Raw genomic sequence first — 26412 nt, 5'->3', positions numbered from 1 at the left:
CCATCCCATCCGGCGAGCCTCTCCCCTCACAAGGTCCTGCACAGTTTTTAAATCCAGAAGAGAGAAAAGCCAACCGCGAGCTACGGCGGCGTGTGGAGAAAATGACGACAGCAGATGGAGAAACATCCTCCGGTCCAGGAGGATATTCTTCCCCTGAGCGCAGACGCTGGGAACCTGATCCTCGGACAGCTGGTCCCGCGTCCCAGGGAGACGGAGGCGAAACGCTGCCTCTGGCCGATGCCGGCGAGCAGCTCGGAGCAGGTCCTCGGTGCGCACCACGGCCGCCGCGTCTCCTCCCGGGACCACTCTCATGGCAACAGAGGGCATCAAGGGGTCGGTGGTCAGTTTGTGGGGTCCACCTCCCCACTGCAGGCATGGCTGTTGCTGCTGTTCCCTGGGGATGCCCTGCCCTGGAGCGGATTGCCGGCACCGCACTGGGTGCCGTGCTTGGTCCAACCTTGTTGGACCACAATTTTTTCTCCCTGGGCACGCTGGCTCGCCATCCAGAGGGGGACTGAAGGAGCCGATGGGGGGAAACAGCCTACGAGCACACACTTTTCAAATATCCCAATGGTGCTAGGCTAACCCATTTTATTCATAATTTATCCAGCTGTAACTCAGGAATATATTCCTGAAGGGTAGAGGCAAGATGCCGTGACGGCTGACACCAGCACACCAAGTGGCACATCAGCGGTGGGCAGCGGAGAAGACCCCGAGCAGCAGCAGCCCCCACGCCGCTCTGCGAAGCTGCGGTTCAACCCACGGCAGCCGAGATGCAGGTGCGACGTGCCGGCACACGGCAGAGCGCTCACCGCACCGGGCAGCGGCCGGCTGGGCCATTAACCCACCCTGAAAGCCGACGGACCAGGACATTCAGGCACATGCAGAGAGGGACCTCCTGAGTCCCCGCTGTGGCACCCAAGGGCAGGGGCCGATTTTCAGAACTGAACACCAGCAGCTGGAAACTTCCGCTGGGACTTTCCACAGCCCAAAATGATCCTTTCTGGCAGTTCCCACAGGTAAGCGCACAACAGGGGAGGTGTGCGTCCACCGGGACACGACTCCCTGGATGCAGCTGGCTTTGCCAGAGAGAGCAAGGAGGAGGAGGGGACGCTCCCAAGCCCAGGGCCAGGACCAGAGGGGAGGAAAGAACATTGCCAGGATATTACTTGGGCGAGGCTCAGCCGAAAAGGGCTGGACTATATCCTGCTCATTTTCATGAGGCTTATGCTCCTGAATCGGTATGGCACATTTTCAAGAGGAAACGCTGGCCCAGGGCACAGCCAGCCTCGACGGTATCACGGGAAGGTGCCTTCAGAGAAAGCGCTTCCGCGGTGCAGCAGGAACTACCAAACGTTCATCCCTTCCGAAAACCTCAGACCACCAATTGAACATGAAAATACCTGGGAGCCTCACTTAAGACAGCACGTTGCTCGATCCCAGCCGCACTGCCGCAGGGTTCACCGCTTTTTCGATGTAGTTGGGCGCACTTATGATCTACAAAGACCGAAGCCGATGGCGTTAACCTACATGAAGGCAGGATGCGTGCGTTGCTGCTGTTTTATCTGCTTTCACCTGCACTTCCTACCGTGCTGCTCCAAGAATCCGAACTGACCACGGTGAGTGAGAGAGGGTGAGAAAATGGGAATGGACTGACTTTGCAAACAAAAGAAGCAGAGAGCAAAGCATGGAGTAAAGACTGGTAGTGGTGGAGAAAGAGAGGAGAGGGCAGGAGGATGATATAGCATAAATATTTATTTTCCCTCAACTCTGCAGCCCTTTGAATGATCTCTCCCGGTGGGCTCCTGCTGTCTGTACAATCCAGGACACAGGCTGTAGGAAAGCTTAGGAGTGGCTCAAGGGCATTCGACGCTACAGCAGGGCTCGTTCTACCAGCCTCATACAGACCTTGCTGCCTTGACCACTCCCTGCCCTTTACCAAGAGCACCCATAGCTGCAAGGCTATACATTATATGCCGAGCTAGCGTGTGGCACCAGCGCAGCAAAGGCTTCCCCTAAGGCAGCATCAGATTTGCTGTACGGCTTAGTTATTCTGCTGTGCTCAGCGTGGCACAGTCAGGGGCTTAGAGACAGCCTCTACAATGCAAATCCAACAGCAATTTCTTCCCTTCCCTTCTGTAAGAGCTGTGAATTACTCTTTTCACTGGATTACTGACACTCTCCTTTTGCTTTGGCTGCCACCTCTCTTCCCCATTGGAAAAGGGCCACCAGCATGGGGATTTGGTCCTACGCTCCCATCTCCATCAGGTTTATCCACGGGTACCACTTGAAGCAGGCACTGGCAGCAGAAACCTCTGTGCACACAGCACCCTCCAACCCCTCTCCCCCCCAGGGACACCCAGTCCCCTTCATTAACATTAAAAAACACACATCAGCCTTCAAAATCAGAACAGCTCTGACCTTATTTGCACCGGATCCTCTGAAGCCAATTGCAAAAGAGAAGCAAACAGTGAGGAGTTCATGAAAGCAATTCACCGGCCACGCGCTGGCCTTGCCTGGAGAGAAGGTCCCTACCAGGTTAACCCCCAGCAGACTTTAGCACCGTATACAGCTTGCACGGAGAGAAGCGACCTCCGAGCCTTTCTCTGGGGGAACGGCTTGTTTGAGATGATTTCTCTTGTGAGGTCTCGCCAACATTGGCATCTGCTGGATACGAGAGAGGCTAAAGCGATCCAGCAGCCCAAAGCACTCAAGGTAGCACTCTCCTCCTACCGAGGCAGCCAGGAGCCAGGAATTTTTTGGGTTCCATTTTCATCCTTGGCAATGTCTCCCTGGAAAGCCTTTCTCAGCCTCAGCCTCCCCATCTGTTCTGTTTGCCTCTTTGGGAGGCTGTGGAGCTCGAGGGATGTATGTAAAGGCCTCCAAGACTGGTTATATAAAAGAGAAAGAGCAATACATTGGCTTGTGCTGTGGGGTGCCTTCGTGGCAGTATTTCTAGAGATGCATCTAAGCAGGATCTGCTAATGATGCAGTTTGACAAAAAATTAAAAGCAACAAATTAGGCACCCAATTCTTCATTTCTGTTTTCTGAAACGAACAGAGAGTGGATGAGCATGGATTTTGGAGTAGTCTGCTATTATGTAGCTGAGGCAAATCTCAGGTGAAAAGTTCTTATTCTGCAAAACTCTATTGCTAAATCAATTATCCTGCATCAACAGGCGGTCTTTGCTATGGGAACAGGGAGAAAACAGTCCTACCTTCCACTGAAGGGTGACCAATTAGGTTCTGACAAGCTACTAAGTGCCCGTGGGGAATAAGGAGAAGACCCCAGTTATTCTCTCCTAATGACCTCTCAGCACCATTGCCTTTTCTAATTGGGATCCCAAAGTCACACCACATTTCCCTCTGCCACTCTCAGGGGAGTCATCAGGATTGAGACTTTAACCTGGTCAGCAATTAAGTGTTTCACAGGCCTCAGCTGAAAAAAAAAAATCATGTTTATACAGCTATTTTTGAAACAGTACATCAGCCTTCAGGCTCCCAGGACAAGCCCTCCTTTCTACAGAGACAGGAAGGTCGATGGTAAACAGGGACTGCGCGATGTTACCAGAAGCATTCCCAGCTTTTATCAGTCAAACTGGGACAGCTGCAACTGAACTCAAATTGGCAGTAATTAATCTAAACTTTAATTATGCTGCTTCTCATAATCCCAAAACAAACATTACTAAATTAACCAAGATGTTGCTCTTTAATTGTCCATTGTGGAGCAGGTGCAGTAATTTCCCCCCGCCCCGATACTCCAGAATCCATCATCTGCCTTGGGGCTGCTTGAGGCTTTGCACGTGCTGCTTCTCGCAGCCTGGGCTCAGGGATGCGCTGGTCCTGCAGGCAGCCCGGCTTTGAGACAGACAAGTTAGCGAGGGGGTGAGACATCCAAAACAGAGACTGTGTAAATGATGTCAGGAGAGAACCTATGCCTAAGGGCAGAGGTGCCTACGGATAAAGGAATAATGGTACAACCTGCCGGGACAAATGAAGATGGGGTGACTTGGAATGTTGTCCTGCCTGGATAAATAAACTTGAAAAGACATTGCCCCTATCGACTTCCTCACCAAGAGACTTTCAGCCTTTTCCCAGAAGTCTGTTCCCTAACACTGAGGATAAGGAGACTATTTTTAATTTTACCAAGGAGAAAGTGCAGAACAGAGAGATGAAATGACTTGGCCACGGTCACAGGCAGCTCCCCGGCAGGGCAGGAGGACGGGACTCCCTGATGGCCCATCACAGCCCTTCCACCGTCTGCTTCAGTGCCAACACCTCCACACCGAGCGCCTGCAACGCCCCTGAACTAGAGACCATGCAAACCACACACCCCGCTCACACCTTAGCCGAGGATTTAAATCAAGCATCTGAATGGACGCAGGCTCAAACAGCGCTCCGGAGATGGGTGCACCCATGACCCACGTGGGGCACAGACCTCCAATGACTGCTGCCTGTGGACCTCGTTCGGAAGAAAGCCACCCGGGGCCGCCCCAGGAACGCGATCCGCTGCTTGGGGTACAGAACATTTCTGAACTCGGGACGGCTGCCGGAGGCTCTCTCGCAGCACCCCAGTTAGACCAGACAGGATTCCCACATCTATGGCCCACCCAGTCCTTTGCCTCTCTAATGCCAGCACAGTGAATCAGGAGAGGTCAGGGATTTAGGGATGTGGATGATAACCAGTCCCTTGGATCCTATTGTACATAGGTCTCCAAAAGAGCCATCGCTTGCCGGCTGTTACTACTGAAAGGGACCAAGTTAAAGCCAGTGATCCAGCAGTGAGAAGCTCCAACTCCCTCCTCGTCATTCAGACGTTCCTTAGCCAAAACACAGCCATGCCTCATCCCCTACCAAAACAGAGGTAGAGAGTCACTCTGAAACACAAAATTCCTGAATGCTGCTTTTTGCCACCTCTTAAAAACAGCACAAATTTCAAACCCTCCAGCAGCACCAACTACTATCTCATAGTATCTAGCCATCGTGTTTCCTTTGCAATTCGCTTGTGAAGACCCCAAATAAGTCAAGGCTTCAAATAAGGTCAGTGTTTGTTTGACTAGTTGTGTTACCTTTGTTCTCACAGGTGCATCACCCAAGTGAAAGACTGACTTATTTAGCGATAACTGAGTGCCCAGGAATTCTCATTTGTTTAGCTACAGTTAAACAACAGCACCTTGTTGGTTTAGGCACCCACTGAGTTCACAGATATGGGAATGGACCGTGGAGCACTCCTTAGAGGGTCCACTGGCATGGAGAGCAGTTGAAGAAACAAACATGTGGATAAATCATGAAATAAAGGCCCAAAAGGAAAGGGCACAAGGAATCTAGGAGAAAGAGCACCCGAGCAAGCATCAGCTCTGAGACACAGCAGGCAAGAGGGAGCTAGAAAGGAAACAGCAATATACCCAAAGCTCTCAGTGCGACAGCGAACTCCAGAGGTGACATCAGGAGGGGGTAGATCAGGGATGGAGTCCATCTGAAGGAAATAAGAGGAGGTGGTGTGATGGTAATAGATAGGGTGGACATGGCAAGCAGGAGCAGATGCAGTGGTGGTGGATGAGGAGCAAGAGGTGGAAGAGGTGGTGGTGGCAGCAGATGGTGGGCTGGTGCCGGGAAGGTCGGAACTGAAAGACTGTCCAGAGGAGAGGCTGTGCATTCGACGGAGAGACACTCTGCCTGCCCGGTACTGGGCAGGTTGGCCCGAGTCATTCTGGCCTTGCACATAACTCTCTACCAACCTCTGAGATCCGTGGGCATGCTGTGGGTCCACCAGGCGCTGGCGAACTGTGCTGGGCAAGGCAGGAGCTGTAATGAGAGAAAGGGGAGAACGCTGAAGGCAGCTGGAAAGAGACTGCGCATCAAATCAGCAAGGAGGCACCGTGATAAAGCTGCCACCCACGGCCAGGGCTACGCACCACAGCACCATGCCTTCTGTCACCGGGACACTGGCTCGGGCCACTGCAGCCATCCCACCTTGTGCTATAAGTTACGCTGGTTTAATGCAGAAGAAGCATTAAGCTGGTGCTGCTGCTTAACATGCTAGATTAATGCCCAGCCCATGAAAAACTACGTTTGACATTCCTGATATAGGTGCTTTCTGAACACCTTATCTGATCATCTTGCTTGAAGCAGAAACTGGCTGCGTGATTCACCCTACCCAACTTTACATCAGAGCTACCACCCAGGCTCCCTTTATAGTAAATGTGAAGCAGTCGGTACTTTCAGGGCAGGATTCATTTCGTCCTAACGCAGACATCCAAATCGTTCAGATGCTTCATGCCTTGGTAGTACTATTTCCCTACACAGCTTAAAAAAGGAGTCTCCGGTGATCGGTTCGGATGTAGGCACCTAAAGCCGGCAAGGTGAGCTCCACTGCCTTGGTAGTACTATTTCCCTACACAGCCTAAAAAAGGAGCGTCCGGTGATCGGTTTGGATGTAGGCACCTAAAGCCGGCGAGGTGAGCTCCATCCCCGGAGCTCAGCTCTGTTCCGGCTTCCAGCATCGTCGTGCCGGTGCGACTCCTGGAGCAAGGCGCAGGAATGTGGGACCGAAAGCAGGGTTGCAAAGTAGAGCTGCACTTTGTGTTCAGGGGAAGTTTCTATGAAGATGCAGAAACCTCCCAGCCTTGTACCCTTCTGCAGGGCAGAACGGCTGGGACACGTGGCAGACGTATAGTAACTATGATATTAATTGGGTAGGCACAGGCTTTCGTCATCAGTCCACGCTGAAATTATAGCTCTGGTCCAAAAGCGGTATCGTCTGTTCCCAGTCTGTCCGATAATTAGCTTACTGATCAGAGAGACGCTCAGTTTGAAAAATATTTTTCTCTAATTGCAAATTCATCTTGGTTTGGAGAAACAAATTGGACTGCCTCCTTCAGTGCACTGTCACCACCTAATTAACAGCTTTTAAAGATCATAACGATCTTTCTGGCCACGTAGTCTTACCTGTCAGGTAAGAGAGGCCAGAGAGCTCAGCCAGTTGTCTGCACCACCCCTACACACTGAGCCGGAGCCAGGGGGTCGCCTTCAGAGAGGCAGAGGGAGGCACCGTCACCTACACGGAGATTTCTGCACGCTCATTTCGATCAGGCAGAGCATTACGCATGGAAAACTAAGATCCACTGGGCTGCATCGCCATCCTGCAGACAACCGGACTGGTTGTATTTAATCCGCTAGCTGTAATTTCCATACAAGATATTCCTTCTTTTGCAAGAGATAAGGTGTTCAGGATTGTTCAGAATTTCTTATATGCGTAAGAAATAAATGTAAAAATGGGTTAAAAAGGTGAACAGACAGGAAAGCTAAGAAATGGAGTAGAAGGAGAGCTCCTTCAGGAATCGAAGAACCAGCAAATCACTGCTATAAAAACACACAGCTAGGAAACACGAGTCTCCTGCAGCCCATCTGACAGCAAAACTCAGGTACTGAAGGATCACTACTGGGACATATTTCAAGTGGAAGAAGGAACAAGCAAGAATAATTCAGGCAACTTTGCTGTTTCCACATCCCCAAGGTTAATCAGAGTTTCTCTTCACAGGGTCCCACCGCTCAGGTTTGCTACTTCTTGCTTTACTACACTGCCCATCTACGAACCTTTCGCTGAAGCTCTTTATACCATCCACTTTCTATTTCAAGAATTTTCTTTCTCTTAAGAGCTCCAGAGCTGAAATTAAGTGAAATCAAGTCACACGGAGTCAAGGTGGAAAAAAAATCCCTTGCTCCAGTGGGGACTGCAAAAAAACTGATCAGAGGAGGCGAGGAGGAGAGTGTTAATGGGCAGAACTGGAGGCTGTTCCAGCTCTCCGGCTGCGCCTCTGCAGCAGCAACGCTGCTAACTACGGCAGCACAGACAGGAATAGCACAGCTGATCCCTACTTGCCTGCTGCTGGCAGGGACACAGTTTATAAGGAGTCTCAGTTTGGGGGGCTAACGGGGATCCAAGTTCTGCAGAATAACTAACTGGGGGATTATGGGTTTCTGCTACAGGTTTCTTTTTCTCTTGGGCCATGCTTTTTTCCCTAAGGGGTTTGTTGTTTTTTTTCCCCTGGTGTTCCACTCCTCATTTACCAACTTGACACCTTTCACCTTTGCACTCTCCTTTTGCACGATTTACCCTGCGATAAGCACAGGAGCAAAGGCTGAGACCTCACCTTGCACAGCCACAGCGGACCCTCGCTTCCCACAAACATCGTTTCACTCCAGACACTGCACGTGTCTTATCAACATTCGCCAAATAACCTGCTCATCATCTTGAGGAAGATCACCACCATGCAAGCCCTAACCAACGCCAGCGCACAGCCCGGCCTGCTGCTGCACATGCTCGTCCTCCTCCATCCCACGACGGCCAGCGTTCGACAGCGCTCCGCAAAGGGAAGGCTTCCAGCCGAAAACAGGAGGCTCGGCGTCTCTGGGGCTGAGCATGCCAGCCCCATGGCCCCAGCATCAGGGCACCAGGGGACAGATTAGCATAATAGGTGGCATTGCTCAATTTATTCAAGGATACCGAGGGAAGAAAGGCACGGCAATTGGCAGCAGCCCCCGCGGGGAGGGATCAGGGTCAGCCTTGGCTGGCAGCGGAGAGGCTGCGAGCAAAGCCTGCACGGAGAAGGAGGTGGGATGGGAAAGGGAACGTTATCACCTCCTCTTGGTCTAGCCCGAATCCTTAATTTCCACTTCAGGGGTAAAAACAACCCTCCAGATTTCATAACTGGATTTTTTTTAAAAAGCAAAACCCAAGAGCACGTGAGAACTACAGCGAACTGTGATTCTTCTTCATCCCACCAGACTCTTCCCAAAGGTTAGTAAAGATGCTGATGACTCAGTGAAGAGGTACATTCATTAGTTTTCCGTGCCAGAAAGTTGGAAAATTTGTGTATGTATTTTAGTCCAGAAAAAGGACAGAGGGTAGAACAAAAAATTAAAATATAATTGAAGAGAACCAAACCAGGGTATTTCCAGAGGGACTGATCCTCCGAGGACAGAGACGAGCGGTCACTGAACCTGCGCCCAAAAAGCCAGGCTGCGTCTGGGATGGGCCAACCGGGTGTGAACGGGAGAGAGAAAAATATGATTTACCGGGAGAATCATCATGGGCAGTCAGCAACATCCCCAACATATCTGGGGAGGAAAAACTCTGCGCTTCTCTCCTGAAGCAGTTTTTGTACACAAAGAAAGAAAAATCCTCTAGGGAAAGGCAAACGCTCCCTCGCTTTGGGAACTTGGGTGCCCAGCGCTGGGTACACAGAGCTACCACCCGCAGGGATGCCGATCAGCGCTGCGGCACGGAGGCAGGCAGGCAGGCTCGCCGCCGGTCACGGGGCTGATGGGAACTGCAAGTGCAAAAATCTCACCTGAGGTGTCTCAAGCAAGGCACAAAGAAGCTGAGGCTTAAAATCTCGGATGAAGGCTCATGCCTTATACAGCTCACGTCCTCCGGAGAGCGTGCTTCAGGTGTTACTCAGGGACTTTAGACATCCCTCTCTCATTAATACCTAGCTTGCATCTTTGCAAGTGTTTCATTAGAGCTGTCTAGCTTGGTTTCTAATGGTAACTGATAAATCACAGAGACTAGTAAGTAGGACACCATTATCTGTTTGATGCTTTAAACTTTCCCTATACACACCCAAGCCCATAAGCCACCAGCTCCAACCCCCACATTTACTGAGCCCTGGAAACATGCAAATACCCCGTCCTCCTGCCCTAAACATTCTGCAGGCTACCCAAATCCTTGATGCTCTGCCTCCATTGCCCTGAGCCCGACCTCAGCACCTGCCTCCAGACCTTCACAGCATCTAACCAGAGCCTGAAACCACAAGGGAGGGATGGCGATGGCACGTACGGGCATCTCCTGCAGCACACACTGCCAACCCTGAGACTCTTCTGTTCCTCTTCCCCACCTCCTACTCAGTTAAATAGACTTTTGATGAAGTCCTCACTAGAAAGTGACCTGAATCAGACATAACCAAGACGACTGCTGCAGCTAACGCTGTCAGCACTGGCTCCCCTCTCCCAGCTGGAGCTCAGAAAGCTGTGCTCTAGCCACGTGCTGCTCCCTGTGCCAGCCAGACCGCTGTCGCAGAGCGGCTGTCAGAGCGGCTGGAGCTGCTCTTCAGGCCTTCCAATCTCTTGTGCAATAGCTAGAGATAGGAAACTGTATTTGGAAAATGCGTTTTTGAGAGAAGCAAGGCCGAATCTGGGTCAATTGAACATGGGAACAGCAGTCAGGACTGATTCACAAACCTTTCACAGAGAAGGAGACAGCCTTCGCATAATCCAAGAGCTCAGCAATTGAGAGAGTAACAGGCGCAGGGTGACCCAAGTTCAGTCCCTTCCTCCGAGAGATCTGGGCTCATCCACCCTCCCTCTCCAGTAGCCCCATTCCTCCCTACAGGAGTTGATGCACTTTGTATACAAACAGTCTCCAATAAAGAGGGGGAGAACGCCCACCCTGGTGACTACAGCACATGCACAGGAGATGGGGCATTGGGGTTTCAGTCTTTGCTGCAGGAAATGTTTAACGGGTCGTTACAGGTAGGCAGCATCGCCACAGCAGACTGCTCCTCCCCATACAGAATGGCAAGAGGTGCAAGTCCAAAGCTGTGCATGAGGAGGGGGAGTCTTCAAGTCCTTTTGTAGCCCAAACAAGTGCTCTAGCCAAGGGGAGATCGGGACAATGCACTTCATTTTCCTTTCTCACTTTTGTGAGTCTAGCCCATGCCTTTGTGTTTTTTTGTAAATGCTTAAATTCAGCGAGTTGAACAGAACAGCATACATATGATTAAATGATGACTAATAACATCTACAAATTACTAGTTCTGCTGGAATTAACAGGCTCCAAGCAACCCCAAGCAGTGGTGGTCTGGCACTTACGGACATTCCTGACCCTTAACGACTAACAATCTGTCTTTGGTCATTTAAAAACCAACTTAGATACCTTAATTCCCCCTAACACATTTGAACTCCTGTTCCAGGTCTTCCCCATGTCGCAGCACCCGGCAGCACGGCAGATGCAGACTCACCACGCACAGCTAACACAGACTACGTACATTGCATGGACATGGGAGACACGATCTCTTCGTCCAAATCGTCCACGTCATCAGTCATGATGAAGTGCGAGGGGTTAGGCCGCTGGGTGCCCATCCAGCTGGGGTCAACGTTAAGGGCTGATGCCAGGGTGTGGATGCCCGGGTTGTTGACGATCTGGAAGCCACAGAGCAGCTCTATCTGCTGCCAGCGATGCAGGCGCTCCCGCAGCGCAGCCGTCACTTCGCTCAGCGCTTGCCTAGAAGCAAGGTTCAAACAAGGGAAAATGTAGGGAATGGAGGAAAAACACACCATATATTGTCTGAAACAGGGAGTCTAGTGGTTCAGCTTTGTATCCTAATACTTGAGACATCTTTGACTCCATTTTCAGGAATACAGGAATTAAAAAAAAAACCAAACCAACCAGCAACTACTGAAATATCCAGGGATAATGGCTTAAGAATACTGCAGCCTCCTGAATCCTCATTTTGACAGGACTTTTAATTGCTCTGCATAACTGCAATTTCTTGTTTCACACAGATAAAATTAAAAAGTTATTGATTAAAAGGAGCAAGTCCAATCCCAGCTGACTAAAGTCAACAGAACAAAAGTTCAGCAAAATGAGACCAAGAGCACCTGTACGGGCTACAGTACGCTCGTGTCTGTAATGTGAGAGGGGTGAAAGAGGCAGGCAGAAATAAGGGAAGATATTAAGTAGATACTCACTTTGCAGTTAAGATTTTATGATCAACATCATCTAGAGATGAGCTGTGAGCAACATGAAATGTTCCAAACAGGGTGTTTCGCTTCTTTTTAATTTTTTCAGCCTGGAACATCAACAGAAAAAGGTCACAGGAAGAAGACGACCTTATGTTTCCTCCAGGACAAGAACATCCTGGATGGGCTGAGACAGAAATAGTCCCTGCAGCTGTTTGCACACATGTAAATAGTGTGAATCGGGTTTTTACTGAAGGATGTTATTCTTCCTAACACAGTGGGTGAGGATTCGCCAGCAGCCAGTAAGCAGGTTGCAGGTTTCGTGCTCCTCTTTGGCCCTTCTCCTGATTTTCCAAGAGTCAAAGGGAACTGAACCAGCTACTTCATATAGCGAATGGCACGCTCATAAAGCCTTGTTTTGCCTTTCCCATGAGTCAACTATCAGAGAAACACTGTTAATGCCCTAGGGTTGTTGGTTTGGGGAGGCTTTTTGTTTTGGGATTGTTTCTTTTGCCTTCCCTTTGTGGCAGAGTGTATATTCAAAATTAAAGTCTCCATACAGAGCTCTTTGGTTCACAGATCTAGTGGCATTAACTTGAGACTTACAAAAGACAAACCAAGGACGTGGACGTGAAAACTGACACAGCAAAAGGAAAACCATTGAAATGTTAAAATGTTCAGAATAAAAACATATTAACGCAGACAAATTCTTCTATGCTGCCAGCTCTCACTGCTGTGTACGTCCACAGAGACAAATACATGTTACAACAGCTTCCCTGCAGCTCATCGCTTTTTGGTTGGCACAGAAAATTTTAAACAACTGGGAATACAGAAATGATTCATCGCTACAGGTCGCATGCACGTGTTAGAAATTTTGTTGCCTGTGCACGTAATCACCTAGAGCAGGGATTATGCCTAATAGGTGCAAAACCTTCTGCTTACTGACTACCCACAGTGCTGTCGCACAGGCAGCAATTCATACTCTGCACCTTCCCAGGGCTCCAGCCCACCGAAGACAGGCTAACGCAGCTGATGGGCATGCCCAGGTCAGTGCCGGCAGTGCCCTGAGACGTGATCGCTCGTTATCATTTTCAGCCCCTACTTACAGCTCTATGAAGGTTTGTGCTACATTTAAAAAAAAAGCAAACTTAAGGGTATTAAAAGGGAAATAAAGAAGGTGCAGAGAAACCAATTCTGCAGGTTTCATTCCCCAAACCTTTCCCCACGGCTGCGAGGGGAGGACCCAGGACAAGATGCTGAAATTCTCACCCCTTCCTTGGCCACCAGCAGCTGCTTCTCCGCATTCTGTTTCTTGATGTTGTAGTACTGGACCTCCACCTCGTGGGTCAGCTGGAGCCACTTCTGCAGGGCCTCGGGCGCAGCCCAGCTGCAGTGGGACTCCAGCTCCTTCTCGGCGTTCTTGAGCGCCATCCGCACCTGGGAGACAACCGGCCGGCGCGGCATTGCAGCAGCGGCGGGGACAGCCTGCCCTCCTGCAAGGTCATCCCAACCACTGGCTGCCAACCCGGTGCTTTTAAGGCACCAGAAAACAGAAAAAAAGACTCCACGCAACTTAATCTTACTCATGACAGAAGCAGAGGTCATTAGGAGGAGAGGTGGCATCCTGGTACTGTGGGCAAGTGGGAGAGAGGAGCGCAGCAGGGCAGCCATCCGACAGACAAGGCTGCTGCTCGGATGACCAGGACACCCTACAGTGCTTTCCTTTATCCTAAAGGTGAGCTCCTTCCTCAAAAATTTCCAGCCATCGCGATGCTGTCCTGCCTCAGCACAGCTCTCAGGGAGGGCAAGCAGAGCTGACCTGGTCTACCTCTTCAGGGGAGCTCCTCTGCCTCACAACTGCATAAACTGCACGTAAACCCTCCAGAGCTGATGGCACGACGCGCAAGTTAGTTAAAGGAGAATTAGGCTTTAGGTAAGGATATTCAGGGCGCTTATCTTAGCCTCTAGAAATCTCTGCAAAGTTTGCTGCCTGCCTGCAGGTCTGCAAAACCCACAGATTCTCCTCCTGAGGCAGAATCGCTGACAACACTGTGCAGGCAATCGCCTTTTTTCTCTGCAGCTACTGAGCCAAACAGAGGGAGCTTGTCAAGAGACAACTTTCACACTGGAGCAAGATGATAAAAATATTTAGACACAAAACATGTGCTGCTTGGTCAGGAAAAGAAATAACACGTCTGGAATCAGCAGTTTCTGTAGCTTTCTGGGGACTCTCCTTCCATCCCAGCTCAGTCTCCTCCACACACTTACTTATCTTGCTGGAGATAGGAGTGATTACAAAATTAGAAGAAAGTGGGTGACAAGCAAGTTGAAGATACCAAAACCTTACATAAAAGCATTTAGTGCTAGAGACCATCAAGAATTAACATTTCTCTTCCATTACACATGATGTGGAGGGACTTTAATAAACCTGAAGCCTGACCCGAGCCCTGCAAGAAGTTAACGTGTTCCACACTGGAGAAACCGAAGGATGGTGACTGCAGCTTGGAGATGCTGCGATCCAGGGACACCACAGCGGTGGTGGACTGGACTACTCTTCAACCACAGCACCTCGAAGCTCAGGAGGGTTACACGTGGTTATACACTCTACAACAGACTTTCTTGCTGTTAAAATAAAAGCCAACCCTAAGGACCTTCAGGAGCCTTCACTGCCCCAGCAAGCCCTGGCCATCAACACAGACCTTCTCCTAACAGAGCTGGAGCTGGGAGGAAAGGTCCAGCTATGGCACGGCCAGCTACGCAGTCAGGGCCACACACGTGTCACTGGGATGATGCCTGGATGATGTCTGTCCCATTTTCTCTTTCTGTTCTTTAGGGCCCAGGGTCTAAGAAGCACAGAGGCAGTAGGAGTATCCAGCGACCTGCTCGGGCTCTGCACCAGACCTTTCCCAATGCCCAACACACGCTTCCCACAACCGTGTTTACACCCACCCTTGCCTGGTGCCGGTGCCTCTTCGTTTCCCACAGAGCACAGCCGCAAGCGGACTGAAGAGAAGCATTTTTTTAAAAGATTGCTCAAACTTGGATCTTTTCCCTTAACGCGTTATTTAACTCAGTCATGTCTCACCAAGTCTGGCATAGGCGTAATCTCTAGCGAGCCAAAAGCACCAGGTTACACACAGATATTTGAAATCCCGTATTTTATCCTGGAGTACATTTACACAGTCCATCTAGAAGTAGCCAGGAGGCACTGCACAGAAGAGGTCAGCTACTTATATCACTTACGTGTGATTTAGTCTTGTTGAGCGTAACATTGCCTAAATCATTCAAGAAGTTACAAATTCAGAATCGCAGACCCCAGGAAGGTCTGTTTTTCCCCCTCTGACACCAGCGGCACCAAGTGCTGCTCTGACCACGATCCGCAAGTGTCTGGGATTTAGGAATACAGAGAATAAGTGGGCAAGAAATCTGCCACTAAGTATCTGGGGTAGAGGAGTGCTCAAAACATTTACAGGAACAACATTTTTATGGAATGGTGGAAAAGGGAAGCAGTGCAGAACAACAGCCAAGGACCAGTGGTTGAGATGAGCCATCATACAGCAGTGTCCAAAACACAAACCCTCTCAGTTCTGCAGGGGAATCAGTACAAATAGGAGTCACTTTGCGTGTCTACATTCTCCTGTGAAGATTTCTAAGATCCCATTTTGACCACTAAGAGCAACAATTTATAAAGCGAGGAATGCCCTCTGTGTCTGCAGCCCCAGCTGGGTCCATGGTCTGGGGGAGGATGACCTAGGAAGGAGAGTGGGTCGGTATGACCAACCCAGCATGGGAGAGTCCCATCCCAGAAATACACTGCTTCTCCATCTCATACGCCCGACTCCAGCAGGAGCTTCCAAATCCTCCAGTATCGTTTTAGTGATAAGAATCAACTGGTGCAAAAGAAGGTCTTGTTTTAATATACCCTGGGACCCAAGAATCTAAAAATCGGATGAGTTTTACGGTCAGCGGGAGTGACTGGTTAATGTTATCTGTGGTCTACAGCTCGCTGGGACGGTGATCGTGTTATAATCACACAGTGTGGGTCAGGTGGGTAAAACCAATACTCACCCTGTCAATGCATCCCTCCCGAAGGCCTCTAAGAAACAACAGAGCGGTTAAGTCACCTCTGGCTTTTTGGGTTTCTTAACAAATGTAAAGTGGAGGGGGAAGCGGAATGGACGAGACCCTGCCTTCTCCAAAAGCCAGGAGCAGGTCGGGTACCTGGGCTCGGGGTTACAAGAGAAAGGCTATACATCCTTATTTAATGGCCCACAATACAAAACGACCGAACTTCTGTGTGTGTGAATACGGACGCCCCAATGCGTGTCCTGAAACAGAGCTCAGTGACTTTATGGAGAGGCTGGATGACCCGTTAGGAGGAACGATGTTGGATCACGAGAGCAAAGCTGGTAACAGGCGCCTGCAGGTGTCTGGGCTGCTGGTATTCCAAGCAGGAAGGAAATTTGCTGTTTGCTGACTATTTGCACACCTAGGCTGCTCTGCCCCATGGTTCCCTGGTTACCTGATGGCCCAGGACACTTGTTTCTCCCCTGTCAGTGGAGACCCTAGATTCTTATCTTGTTTTCTTCCCCATCCTCCATGGTGGCATAGAAGACCGGGCACAGTCAGGCTGGGAGGATAATGCTGATGGCCTCAGAATATCCAAGGTACTTGCTTGGCTCATGCAATTCTGGCTCACACAATTTCAGTTTAAACTAATCTATAAATTAAAGTCAGATGAGAATTGTCCCTCAGGTGAGATAGGAAGCAGCAACTGGAATTGTGGTTTTGGACCTCTCTTGTAGGTTTGGGCAAAGGGCAGTTTTGAGGTAAAATTCCCAGATGCTCGCTCTTTGCCCTCTGTTACTGCAGGCAGGTGCCGTGAGCAATGTCTTTGATTTCCATTATTTCCCTATAGCTTTCGTTATAGGTCTCGGGGTTTTTAGATGTAGGATTGGGAATGCTTTTTCTGACCTACAACATGTATTACAAATGCTCTGTGTATCCTTCTGGACCAAATGCGTTTCATTTTTGCCAGCAGCAGCATTATACACAATATTCCGTCTAGGCCTACGTTACGATATGTAACTTGGGGACTATTTTCCTGCTAGTCTAAACTTAAAACTAATGTTTTTGAGAATCGCATATGAACTCTAACCTTGCTGTACAGACTGTAATCTAGTGCTAAATTTCCTTGGAAGGAAGTCCCCTTCGTACACCTCTCTGATCCACAAGAAAACATGGCAAGCACAACCAAACTCATTCCAAATCTCTCCTAAAACCATGAATAGATAGAAAAGAAAAAAAGAAAGAGCTTATGGTTTGGAGTGGGAGTTAGAAGTCATCAGAGGGGTGCAGCTACAGGTCAAGTTCAACACCTCTCCTGGAGGGCAAGCTGGGACGGCGTGTGATAGCAGCACATCACTCTTGAGACAGCACCGGCACGGTCCCTGCTACCCAACGCACAAGCAGCACTGTTATAGACTATGGGGGACGTGTAACGTGGAGTAGTGGGAGAAATACTTGGATCTTCTCCTCCACAAAGGGGGGTGGAAAAGCAAAGGCAGAAGAGCATTATAAGCGGAACATCACCGGATTTCTCAGAAGGATGAAGCAGAGTGAGGAACTGCCTACTGTTCTCGCTGGCACGTCTCGTATGTGAGTGCATCCATCTGGCTGAACCCTTACCTGCTCCAGTTCTTGCTCAGCGTATTTCTGCCTGCTCAGTTCATTCTCCGTGCCCTCCCGCAGTTCTCGGAGCCGGTGTGCCTCCTGCTTGGCAATGCTGATCTCATCTTGAAGTTTCTTCTCCAGGTGCACCTTTTCCACCTCCACAGAGCGATGCTCCTCCTGAGCCTTCTGCAGTCTGCAACACACAGAGACCAAGACCCCGGTGCTGTGGGTGTCGGGCTATCTGTACACAGCTGAAGGAGTCTACAGTGCAACTGCTGGCCAGCCACAATCTAGACCAACCCTGCTCTTATTTATTCTATGTTGAGGTCAACAGAGATCTGTATTTGGAAAGTCAAGGAGAAAGTTCACCGTGCCCGAGAAGAAATTAAATTATCAACTCCACAGTCTCAACTTTATTTCATTCATTAAATACTCAGTACATATTTTCTTGATTTTCCAAAGCACAATAAGATTTCCTTTAATAAGCCTCAAATTAATTTGAATTTTCAGTGTTTTTACAAAAGTGAAGACCTTTGCCTTTACTAAAAAAAAAAGGAGGGGAAGATCTGCCTGAGCAGGTATGACCACCCAGAGAGGATGTCTCCGTGTTCCCTTGCAAAAGCCTTCAAATTTAGACATGTCTTAATCTTGCCTGGAAGTTATTATTTTTCCTCATGACAGAATTAAATCAGTAGGAATTATATATGGCAACAAAAAGTAGTAGCAGATTACTTGTACCCATTCAGGAAGGTTCAACCATTCAGCCTGGAAAGCCTCAGCCCTCTGAAGGAGACACCACCGCAGCCGCAGCGAGATATTTCAGGGTTTCTGCGACGTTTGCATTTCAGGGGAGTTGCACTAGTGTAAACCCAACCCTCGCGCAAGTTCAGTGAAATCAAATTAGCGTCAAGAATGAACCCGGCCCACGCGGGACTGAGCTGTCCTGAAAAGGGGTGGTAAAGTCTCTGGTCGTTGCCACCCAACCAACCTCTAATGCCAGCAGTGCCTCTTTTAAATACAGTCCCAAACCCATGTGCTTCTAGAGACACAGCGATTGCCAAGAAAAAGGGTAAAAAAAAAAAAGATTTGGCAAATATTCGGTTGAAATGAAATGAAGAGGTTCACTTCATAATGAAGGTTCTTGTTGAACAAGTACTACAAAAGAAATGAGAGTATTAAAATGATAAATATATTATCATTCCTTCGCGAGAACCGGCCAAATGATTCAACTGAAAAATACTTTTTTTAAAATGATGGCAACAATTAAACCTTGGATCAAATTTCTGAGGAATGTGGTACATCCATCTTTGGATAACTTCAAATCAAGATGTGACGAGTTTCCAGAACATGTACTTCAGCTACTGGACCGAACACAATGAAGTGCCGTGGCTCACGCTGTCAGAAACCAGGTGCATCAATCTAACAGTCCCACCTTTAACCAGGAAGTTCTCTTTCAAAAGCCTCAGTTATCACAGTTTGAGATAAATCAATAAAAGTTGGACAAGACCATACTGTAGGAGCAGCGGGGGCAATGCTATTTTTAACCCAGACCGAACTGAGGAAACTCCTATTTTCTGCCATGAGAAGCAAAGCTCTGCTCCCCACCCAAACCAGCCCCCTCTCCCTGCATGCGCCTCTTGCCCTGCCCAGGCAGCTTCTCTATGGATCGGTGGGATCTTGGATAAAGTGCTCACCTACGCTGAAGGTACCAGCAACGTTTGTGAGGTTAGCAAGGCATCAGCTTAACCAGCAAAACCAGCAGCGGCTTACAGCAGATAGATTTTCAGTGACCGAGTATAACTATCCATACAATGAAATGAAAAAAAAAAACATCCTAAAACCCCAAACGAATCATCTTAGCCAGGAAAAAGTATTTCAAGGTCATAAAAATCTTCACCCACTCAAGATCTTCAACATTCAAACTGGAGAGCAAACCAACGGAGCAACGTGTGGGGAGACAGATGAGAGGGGACAGCGAGGTCTGGCTCCGGGTGTGCTGTACCCATCCTGCAGATGACAAATAACAGATCTCAGGAGGGCACTCCTGGGCTCCCCGAGCGGTTCCCGCTCATCCCGGACCAGCTGGGGACTAATGGAAAGGAAAAAACTGATCCTCAGTCGCTACAAACACTGCTCCCTGCAGCACACGCAAGAGGTGTCCATCTTCCAGCCTTGTACTGAAGGACAGCACTTGGTCGTGCTCCTGGCGAGACGGAGCACAGCCCACGCGCAGACTCGCAGCCGGGACCCATCGCTACCTTTTGGGTCCAGAGCGAAGCCGCTCACTGTCCCAGCCAAGGACTCCTCTTCCTCAGGCTCCTCCTCGGCATGCAGATGGCCATTAAAACAGATTGGACAGGCTGGACTCTCATCAGCCATGATATTAGCCCCCTTCTTGGAAAAGGCTCATTTTCAATTTACAGCTCTGTTGGGAAACTCAAGTGTTTTTTTTTCCCCAATTTAAAGAGACTCTTGCCAAGACATTCCAAGTTTTTAGATAAACCCATGCTCTCTGCCCTGTGCATCAGTGCTAGAGCTCTTCCATACTAGGGCCGTAAGAATCCCAAACCACCAAAATATCTCTGTTTAAAGGAGAAATTCCCCTGTACTATGACGCAGAATGGGAAGGAATTTTATCCTTAAGATAATTCTCAAAGGCACTCTAACATCGTATTTTCCCTTACTACCATTTTTTTCCTCACAGCAGAGCCCATATTTTCTTATGTTGGTTATGGACAAAACCACGTTTTGCCTGTGCATTCCCGTTCAAACCCAGCCGATTGAGCCACACTGGTTTCACGTGCACTGAGCTCCACGAGATGACAAAGTGCCTTCAGAGCTGCACTTGTAATGAGGGCAAGAAATCGAGACCCACCTGGGGGCTTCACAGTTCAGGAGCAGATCTTCAATACAATCAGTAGATCTTCATACAGATCTTCATACAATTTTCAGTCATCAGTAGGATGTACTAAGACATGAACTTTTTTATCTTGATGGGTCATTTAATTGAGTGGAAAGTGTCACTGTTGAAGGATGTTCACAAAAGGTATTTTGAAGATGAACAAAAAAAGGCTTATAGAATCACAGGATCATTTAGGTTGGAAAAGACCTGTAAGATCACTGAATCCAACCGTAAACCTAACACTGCCAAGTCCACCGCTAAACCATGTCCCTAAGCACCACGTCTACACGTCTTTTAAATACCTCCAGGGATGGGGACTCAAATGGCTTTTTATATCAACCTTCCCCTTCCCAACTCTTAAAGAGCGTATCAGAGTTGTTCATCAAGTAACAGCGCTGGCAGTTGGTGGGCAACTGGAAAGGTATCACATGCCTTCTGGAGGTCTGTTCAGCAGTGTTTCAATGAGCCAGGAAAGGAGGTTACTTCAAGGTCTAGAGAGAAACTTCTAGAAAAGAAGTTTCTAGAAGAAACTTCTAGAAAATAAGAACTTCTAGAAAACAAGTCTCTGAGCAGAACTTCAGAACAAGTCCACGGGAACATGCTGTTGGTAGTTTTTGCTGTTTCTACAGTGGCCGAGGACGACAGCTGAACCTTGCTGGGGTGCAAGAATGAAGAAGAAAAGGCGTATTCCCCCCTTCAGAGGAGAATTAGATCAATCCTGTGCCAAGAGGCCCCACAAGCACCAGGAATTCACCTCCCACTTGTTGAGCTCTAGCTCAGTGCCCTCTGCAGAGGACAAGCCCTCCCAGCTGCACACCCTGCAGAAGCATCACAAGCTGCTCTGGGTTGAGACTCAAGCTATGCTTAGTATACGTGGTTTTGTTTTTCTTCCTATCTGGCTTTAGAGCATTAGTGGAACTTCCCAGGCACATCTACTTGTTTACGTGGCTCTGCCCTCGGCAGCAGATCCCGAGGTTGTTCCCCACACGGCACATTCACAGCAGCCGGCATTTGGACCTCTGGTGTGACCTGCTCTTCAGTGACACCCAGCAGAGACCTCCTGCCCTGGACACTCCGCTGCTCTGGGGGATGGACGTTGAGAAGGAATTCCCATGTCCTTCTGGCTGTAGGAAAAAAAAAATCTTTTTCTTTGGGGTATTTCCAACCTGCAATGTAAAATTACACAAAGCTCTGTGAAACCAGCTGTGGATTGGAGACAGCTCCATGGTAGGCAGAGTCGAAATGCACTTTATTCTATCTCTATGCCAAAAAGAAAGCAGGTCACATATCTGCATCACTGCCAGGGGAACATGCCCAGTTTGGCACCATCACCTTGGTACTCTCTTAAGTGTTTGCCCTCCACATAGACACCAACTGATGCAATCACACTCAAAGAAGAAAGGCTTTCGAGCAACGCTCACGTGTGGGACAATTCCCTGAAGGCTGTCATGAGCACGTAGGCAAGAAATCAGGCTGCAGCCTTGTGGGTACGTCGTATGGTTTCCGAAGACTCGGCTGTTTGCAAAAGTCTCCACGGCAGATTGACATCCTCGGATCCTGGTGTTTGCACAGGTCACTCGTCACACCACCTGTGAGCGGCCAGCATGCGTACCGGGGGCCGGGCTCCGCTTTTGGAGAAGCCACTGGGAATGTAGCCGTCAGCTTATATGGCAGCCAATTAAGGTTTATCCTCCAAAATTACACTTAAAACTAATGAAAAATAGTTACAGTCCATGACTATCATGCTCTGTTATTCACTAACTCTGCCCTTAAAAAAAAATCTTATTGCCGAAAAACCCCACTGGTTTGTCATCAACAGTCTTGAATGCTCTTTTCTTTCCTAGAAGACTCCGGTGTCTACAGAGGGCCTCTTTTGCAGCCCGTTCTCCAATAAGTAATTTTATTGGAACCATTACAATCATTTCTGTGAGTAGAGGTCACATTCCTGAAGCTACAGTATTTTGCCCAAGTGCCTAGAGTTCAACTATTCATATGTAATACTCCAAAATTATTTTTTTCATTCTTCCCAGGCAACACTCCTGGATTTAGGTATCACCGTGCAGGCAGGGAAGCACAGGCTTTTACATACAGCTCCTAGAATTCAAGAGGGTTGTAATTCCTCTGATTGCTTCCACTGTTTCAGCATGCTTTTTCCCCCATCAAAAGCCAGGGTGAAACAACCTGATCGGCCTGGATGACAAATTCTAAGTGGGCTGGATTACCTTACGCTCCTTTAAGAGGCTCTTCTTCCCCTCTGGGTACCAGATTTACACTGTAATTTCGGGGGGTGGGGATCCTGATATACTTTCAGTATGAGTCAGCCAAGGAGTAGAAACCACTGTAGATTTCACTGCTCCTATATAATTAAATATGGTAAATAAATAGGAAGTACCTATCTGAAATAAGACAACGCACTCAAAACGAAGAGCGACCACTACCGAGTACAGAAGGAGCGCTCCCATCCATTTTGCTCAGTTGGACGTTTTGCTCCTTAAAGCAGCGAAGTTCTGAGTGTAGGGAGAAGAGCTCTCACACGCCAACAGCAGCAAAACTAAACGGAGTCAAGTCTTCCCGGAAATTCAGAAACTATTTTTTTGAACCAGTAATGACCTTTAGAGCAGAACCAGAACTAAACAGGCAAAACACAACATAAACACAGCGCGGAAAGGAAACAAAACTGCATGGGAGCACATACGGCCGCGCTCGACTACGCGTCAGCGTGCACTGGAGCCCACCTCGGAGCGGGAGATGCTGGTGTCGGACGCTGTCACTTTGCTCAAGTGGCTTCAGTGCCACGTTTCAGGATGGTAGTAAGGCGAGGGAGCTTTTACCACCCAGGCCTTCACGTGGCACACCGCAAGTACAAATAACTAGCACGTCATCACCAAAGAGCAGGTCAAGTGAGCACGCACACATCTTTACGTGTAGCCTGGTAATGAGCCAGGCACCCATTCAAGCTGTTAAGACGGGTTGGCAGGTTTGCTACGGTCGCTCAGGAAGGTGCTGACTCTGGTACACAGCACCAGGTGACTGCTGCACAGAAGCACAACAGCTAAAAAGAAAATCTTTCCTGAAATCTAAATGAGGAATGACCTTGCAGGGAAGATCAACAGTTGAATGCTCCATCTGGGTGGACGCATAAAACCTACCTTTCTTGAAGGTCATGGAGAGACTGTTCAGCTCTGTGGAGTCCCTCGAGGTCTTTCATCATCTTCTTCATGTGCTCCTTTGAATAGCGATTCTGGATGTAGGCAAACCAGCAGCCACCCACGCCGATGACGATGGACACCACCAGCATGAAGTCCTTCAGGTGGTTGTGACGAGTTACTGGAAGAGAACCAGAGATACTGCTGAATTCAAAAGAACACGCGAATTAACTCCGTAATGCTTCGCCCGCACCAGAGCTGGATATGAGAACTTAACGTTAGAAGGAATTGTGGCCCAGGTTTCACAAAGGGAAAAGATAAGCTACATCGATATTTAAGGGGAGAAAAAAAGAAGCTTGACAATATTTATTCAATTTGAACGGGGAAGCAAAAAAAAAAAAAGGGGGGGGAGAAGATGAAATTACAAATCTTATAGATATAATTTGCCTGGCAATACATGACATAGGAGAGAACCCCCAGAACAGCTGTGCCCTTTTAGGACAATACAGATAGCATTGAGTATGAAGATGTAAGAGATGTAAGATATAAGAAAATAACTGTGGAAAAAATATGACTGTGATCATAGAGACGGGGCAGATCAAGTATCAAACTGCCAAGTTGCAAAACTTTCCATCAGAATTACACTCAATGTGGAAACCCCCTTTTTCAACAGTTAGCAAAACACAGTTACTTAAAAAAAAGCGTGGATGCATGTGAGAGAACGCAAGTAAATAAGTGGGGGTTTAAGTGCTAAACAAAAACCAAAAAGATGATTCAAGCAGAATTTTTTTACTGCTTACTAATTAGCAAATCCTCAAACAAGTATGTACTGAGAAAGCTAAAAACGAGAAAGAGCTAGCTGCGACTAAACGTTCAGTATCTACTCATTTTAAACCAAAAGAGGGTAGATTCAGACTAGATATAAGGAAGACAGTTTTTACGCTGAGGGTGGTGAAGCACTGGCCCAGGTTGCCCAGAGAGGTGGTGGATGCCCCATCCCTGGAAACATTCCAGGTCAGGCTGGACGGGGCTCTGAGCAACCTGATGTAGTTGAAGATGTCCCTGCCCACGGCAGGGGGGTTGGACTAGATGGCCTTGAGTGGTCCCTTCCTACCCAAACCATTCTACGATTCTATGACCCCACACGTTGCAAACCCCCAGGCACAACCTTCTACTTGCACTTCACACAGTTCTGATGTCTTTTTGCTACCAGTACTACAGGTTGTATCCTAGGCACGCCGATTTCCTATCAAGGTCTACATGCATCAGAGGGAAACATGCAATTCCCAGCAGCATGGGGTGTACTCAGCTGCTCCATACAGCACTGACAACACCAGTGACCCAACACCGCTTCCCAGCACAGGCTCCTCTAAAACACACTGAAGTCCCAGAGGCTTTTACATTAGGGTTCATGTAAATGTATAAAGAGAAGCATGAGCATGTGAAGGGGTGCTTATCCAAGAGCAAACGCTGTGCCAGCTCCAGCAGCTCCACTTGACCGGCTCCGTGCGATGGTACTCAGATGGACAAGAACGACGGGAGAATTTAGGTTGGCAGCTACAGGGGAAGCGAAAGAGCCATTATAGGCACAATCAGAAAACCTCTTTGCTTCACCTGAAGCAGAAGCAGGGGGGTTTTAAACACAGAAATGTACATACACAACCTGACCCCTCCCCTTGCTGCCAGCCCTGAGAGCACAGAGTGGCTTCGGTGGGCTGGGGACAGCAGGTCATCTCTGGATTCAGAGGCGAGAGCAGCCAGAGAGCTGTCAACAGGCTAGAGTCATGGAAGGACCCTTTCTTAGGGGAATTGCCAAGGATGTGCTGTAACACAATCTCACAGTTACTCTAAAAGGAGTCAGAAATGCTGTTTTCCCCAAATCGATGCAACATCCCTTCCTGTGCCCTGCATCTGGTCTGGAGGACACCTCAACTCAGCATGCATGAGATGGGCTACACCCAAAGCAGCACCCACTTTCGCAAGAAAAACACTTTAGCGAGGCGAGTCCTCGCTGCCAGATCCTCGCAGTGGTACTTGCGTGCCCACGGGGCAAACGGGTCACGGCGGTACGGTGAGCACAAGCAGGACTCCCCAGAGCTTCTCACTCGCACGTCAGGCTCATGACGAGCACGGCACGGAGGGGTGTCCTGGCACCAGGAAGTCACAGCAGTGAGGAGAGTCTAAAACGGACGGGAATCGCACCCTGTCGTTTTCCAAAATGAGCGGATGTGGAAAAGCCAGCGACCAGACATTTTAAAGATGACAAAAGAAGTTTACTGTGAATGGCCTTCTTTCATATAGGAATTTTAGAATACTTTAAGACAAACGAAATGCCATAGACCACCACAGGCAAACAAACATTGGATGCATTTTGTAGGGGAGTGAACTGAAGCACAGAAGCAAGTGATGCTGTGCAGGACCAACCTGCGCAGGGACTGGATCTCTCCCCCTCCATCCCTCCATCCACGGGCACCTGGCAGCTTTGGCGCAGGGCTGGAAGCAGCTTTCCTGCAGCAGAAGCTATTGCTGACACTGGAGGCAGCAGCCAATGCGGCCATGCTCTGTTTCCAGCTCTTTCACGTACTCCTTGATTCACGTGCATGTGTTTTGTGTTAGAAGGTGGCAAGACAGAGCCCATGCCGGCTGGGCAGACACCAGCTCCCACCGCCGGGACCGTGGGACAGAACCAGCCCTGGGTCTGGAGGGGCCACTGCACAGCCCAGTAAGTTCCCAGCTGGGAAGAGCTCGATTGCCATCTCTGCTTGGGTCCCTTCCTTTCTGCGCACCGCAGATGAGCTTGCATAAATGGATTAAGCATAAAATCCCACGTGGGCTGCAAGTTTCCCAACACCTTTTGTTTCGGGACTGTCAGGGGGCTTGTAGAATCAGAATTATTGAGGTTGGAAAAGACCTCTAAGATCATCGAGTCCAACCATCGACCCAACACCA

General features: G+C 48.9%; 1 protein-coding gene across 1 annotated transcript in view; it reads right to left on the bottom strand.

Annotated features, from left to right (window-relative positions):
- The window catches only part of STIM1 (stromal interaction molecule 1), a 63508-nt gene that overhangs the window by 4781 nt on the left and 32315 nt on the right, over window positions 1–26412 (bottom strand). Inside the window, exons 5-10 of the mRNA XM_009290883.1 lie at window positions 23467–23644; window positions 17431–17608; window positions 13012–13179; window positions 11752–11852; window positions 11049–11284; window positions 5406–5805 (exon numbers count right to left, since the gene is read on the bottom strand). Coding sequence (XP_009289158.1) covers window positions 5406–5805; window positions 11049–11284; window positions 11752–11852; window positions 13012–13179; window positions 17431–17608; window positions 23467–23644 — 1261 coding nt within the window. The remainder of the gene's footprint in view (window positions 1–5405; window positions 5806–11048; window positions 11285–11751; window positions 11853–13011; window positions 13180–17430; window positions 17609–23466; window positions 23645–26412) is intronic.

The sequence above is a fragment of the Aptenodytes forsteri genome, unplaced genomic scaffold (assembly GCF_000699145.1).
Source record: "Aptenodytes forsteri isolate BGI_AS27 unplaced genomic scaffold, ASM69914v1 Scaffold254, whole genome shotgun sequence".
NCBI classification, from domain to species: Eukaryota; Metazoa; Chordata; class Aves; order Sphenisciformes; family Spheniscidae; genus Aptenodytes; species Aptenodytes forsteri.
This window is presented reverse-complemented; position numbering and strand designations above follow the sequence as displayed.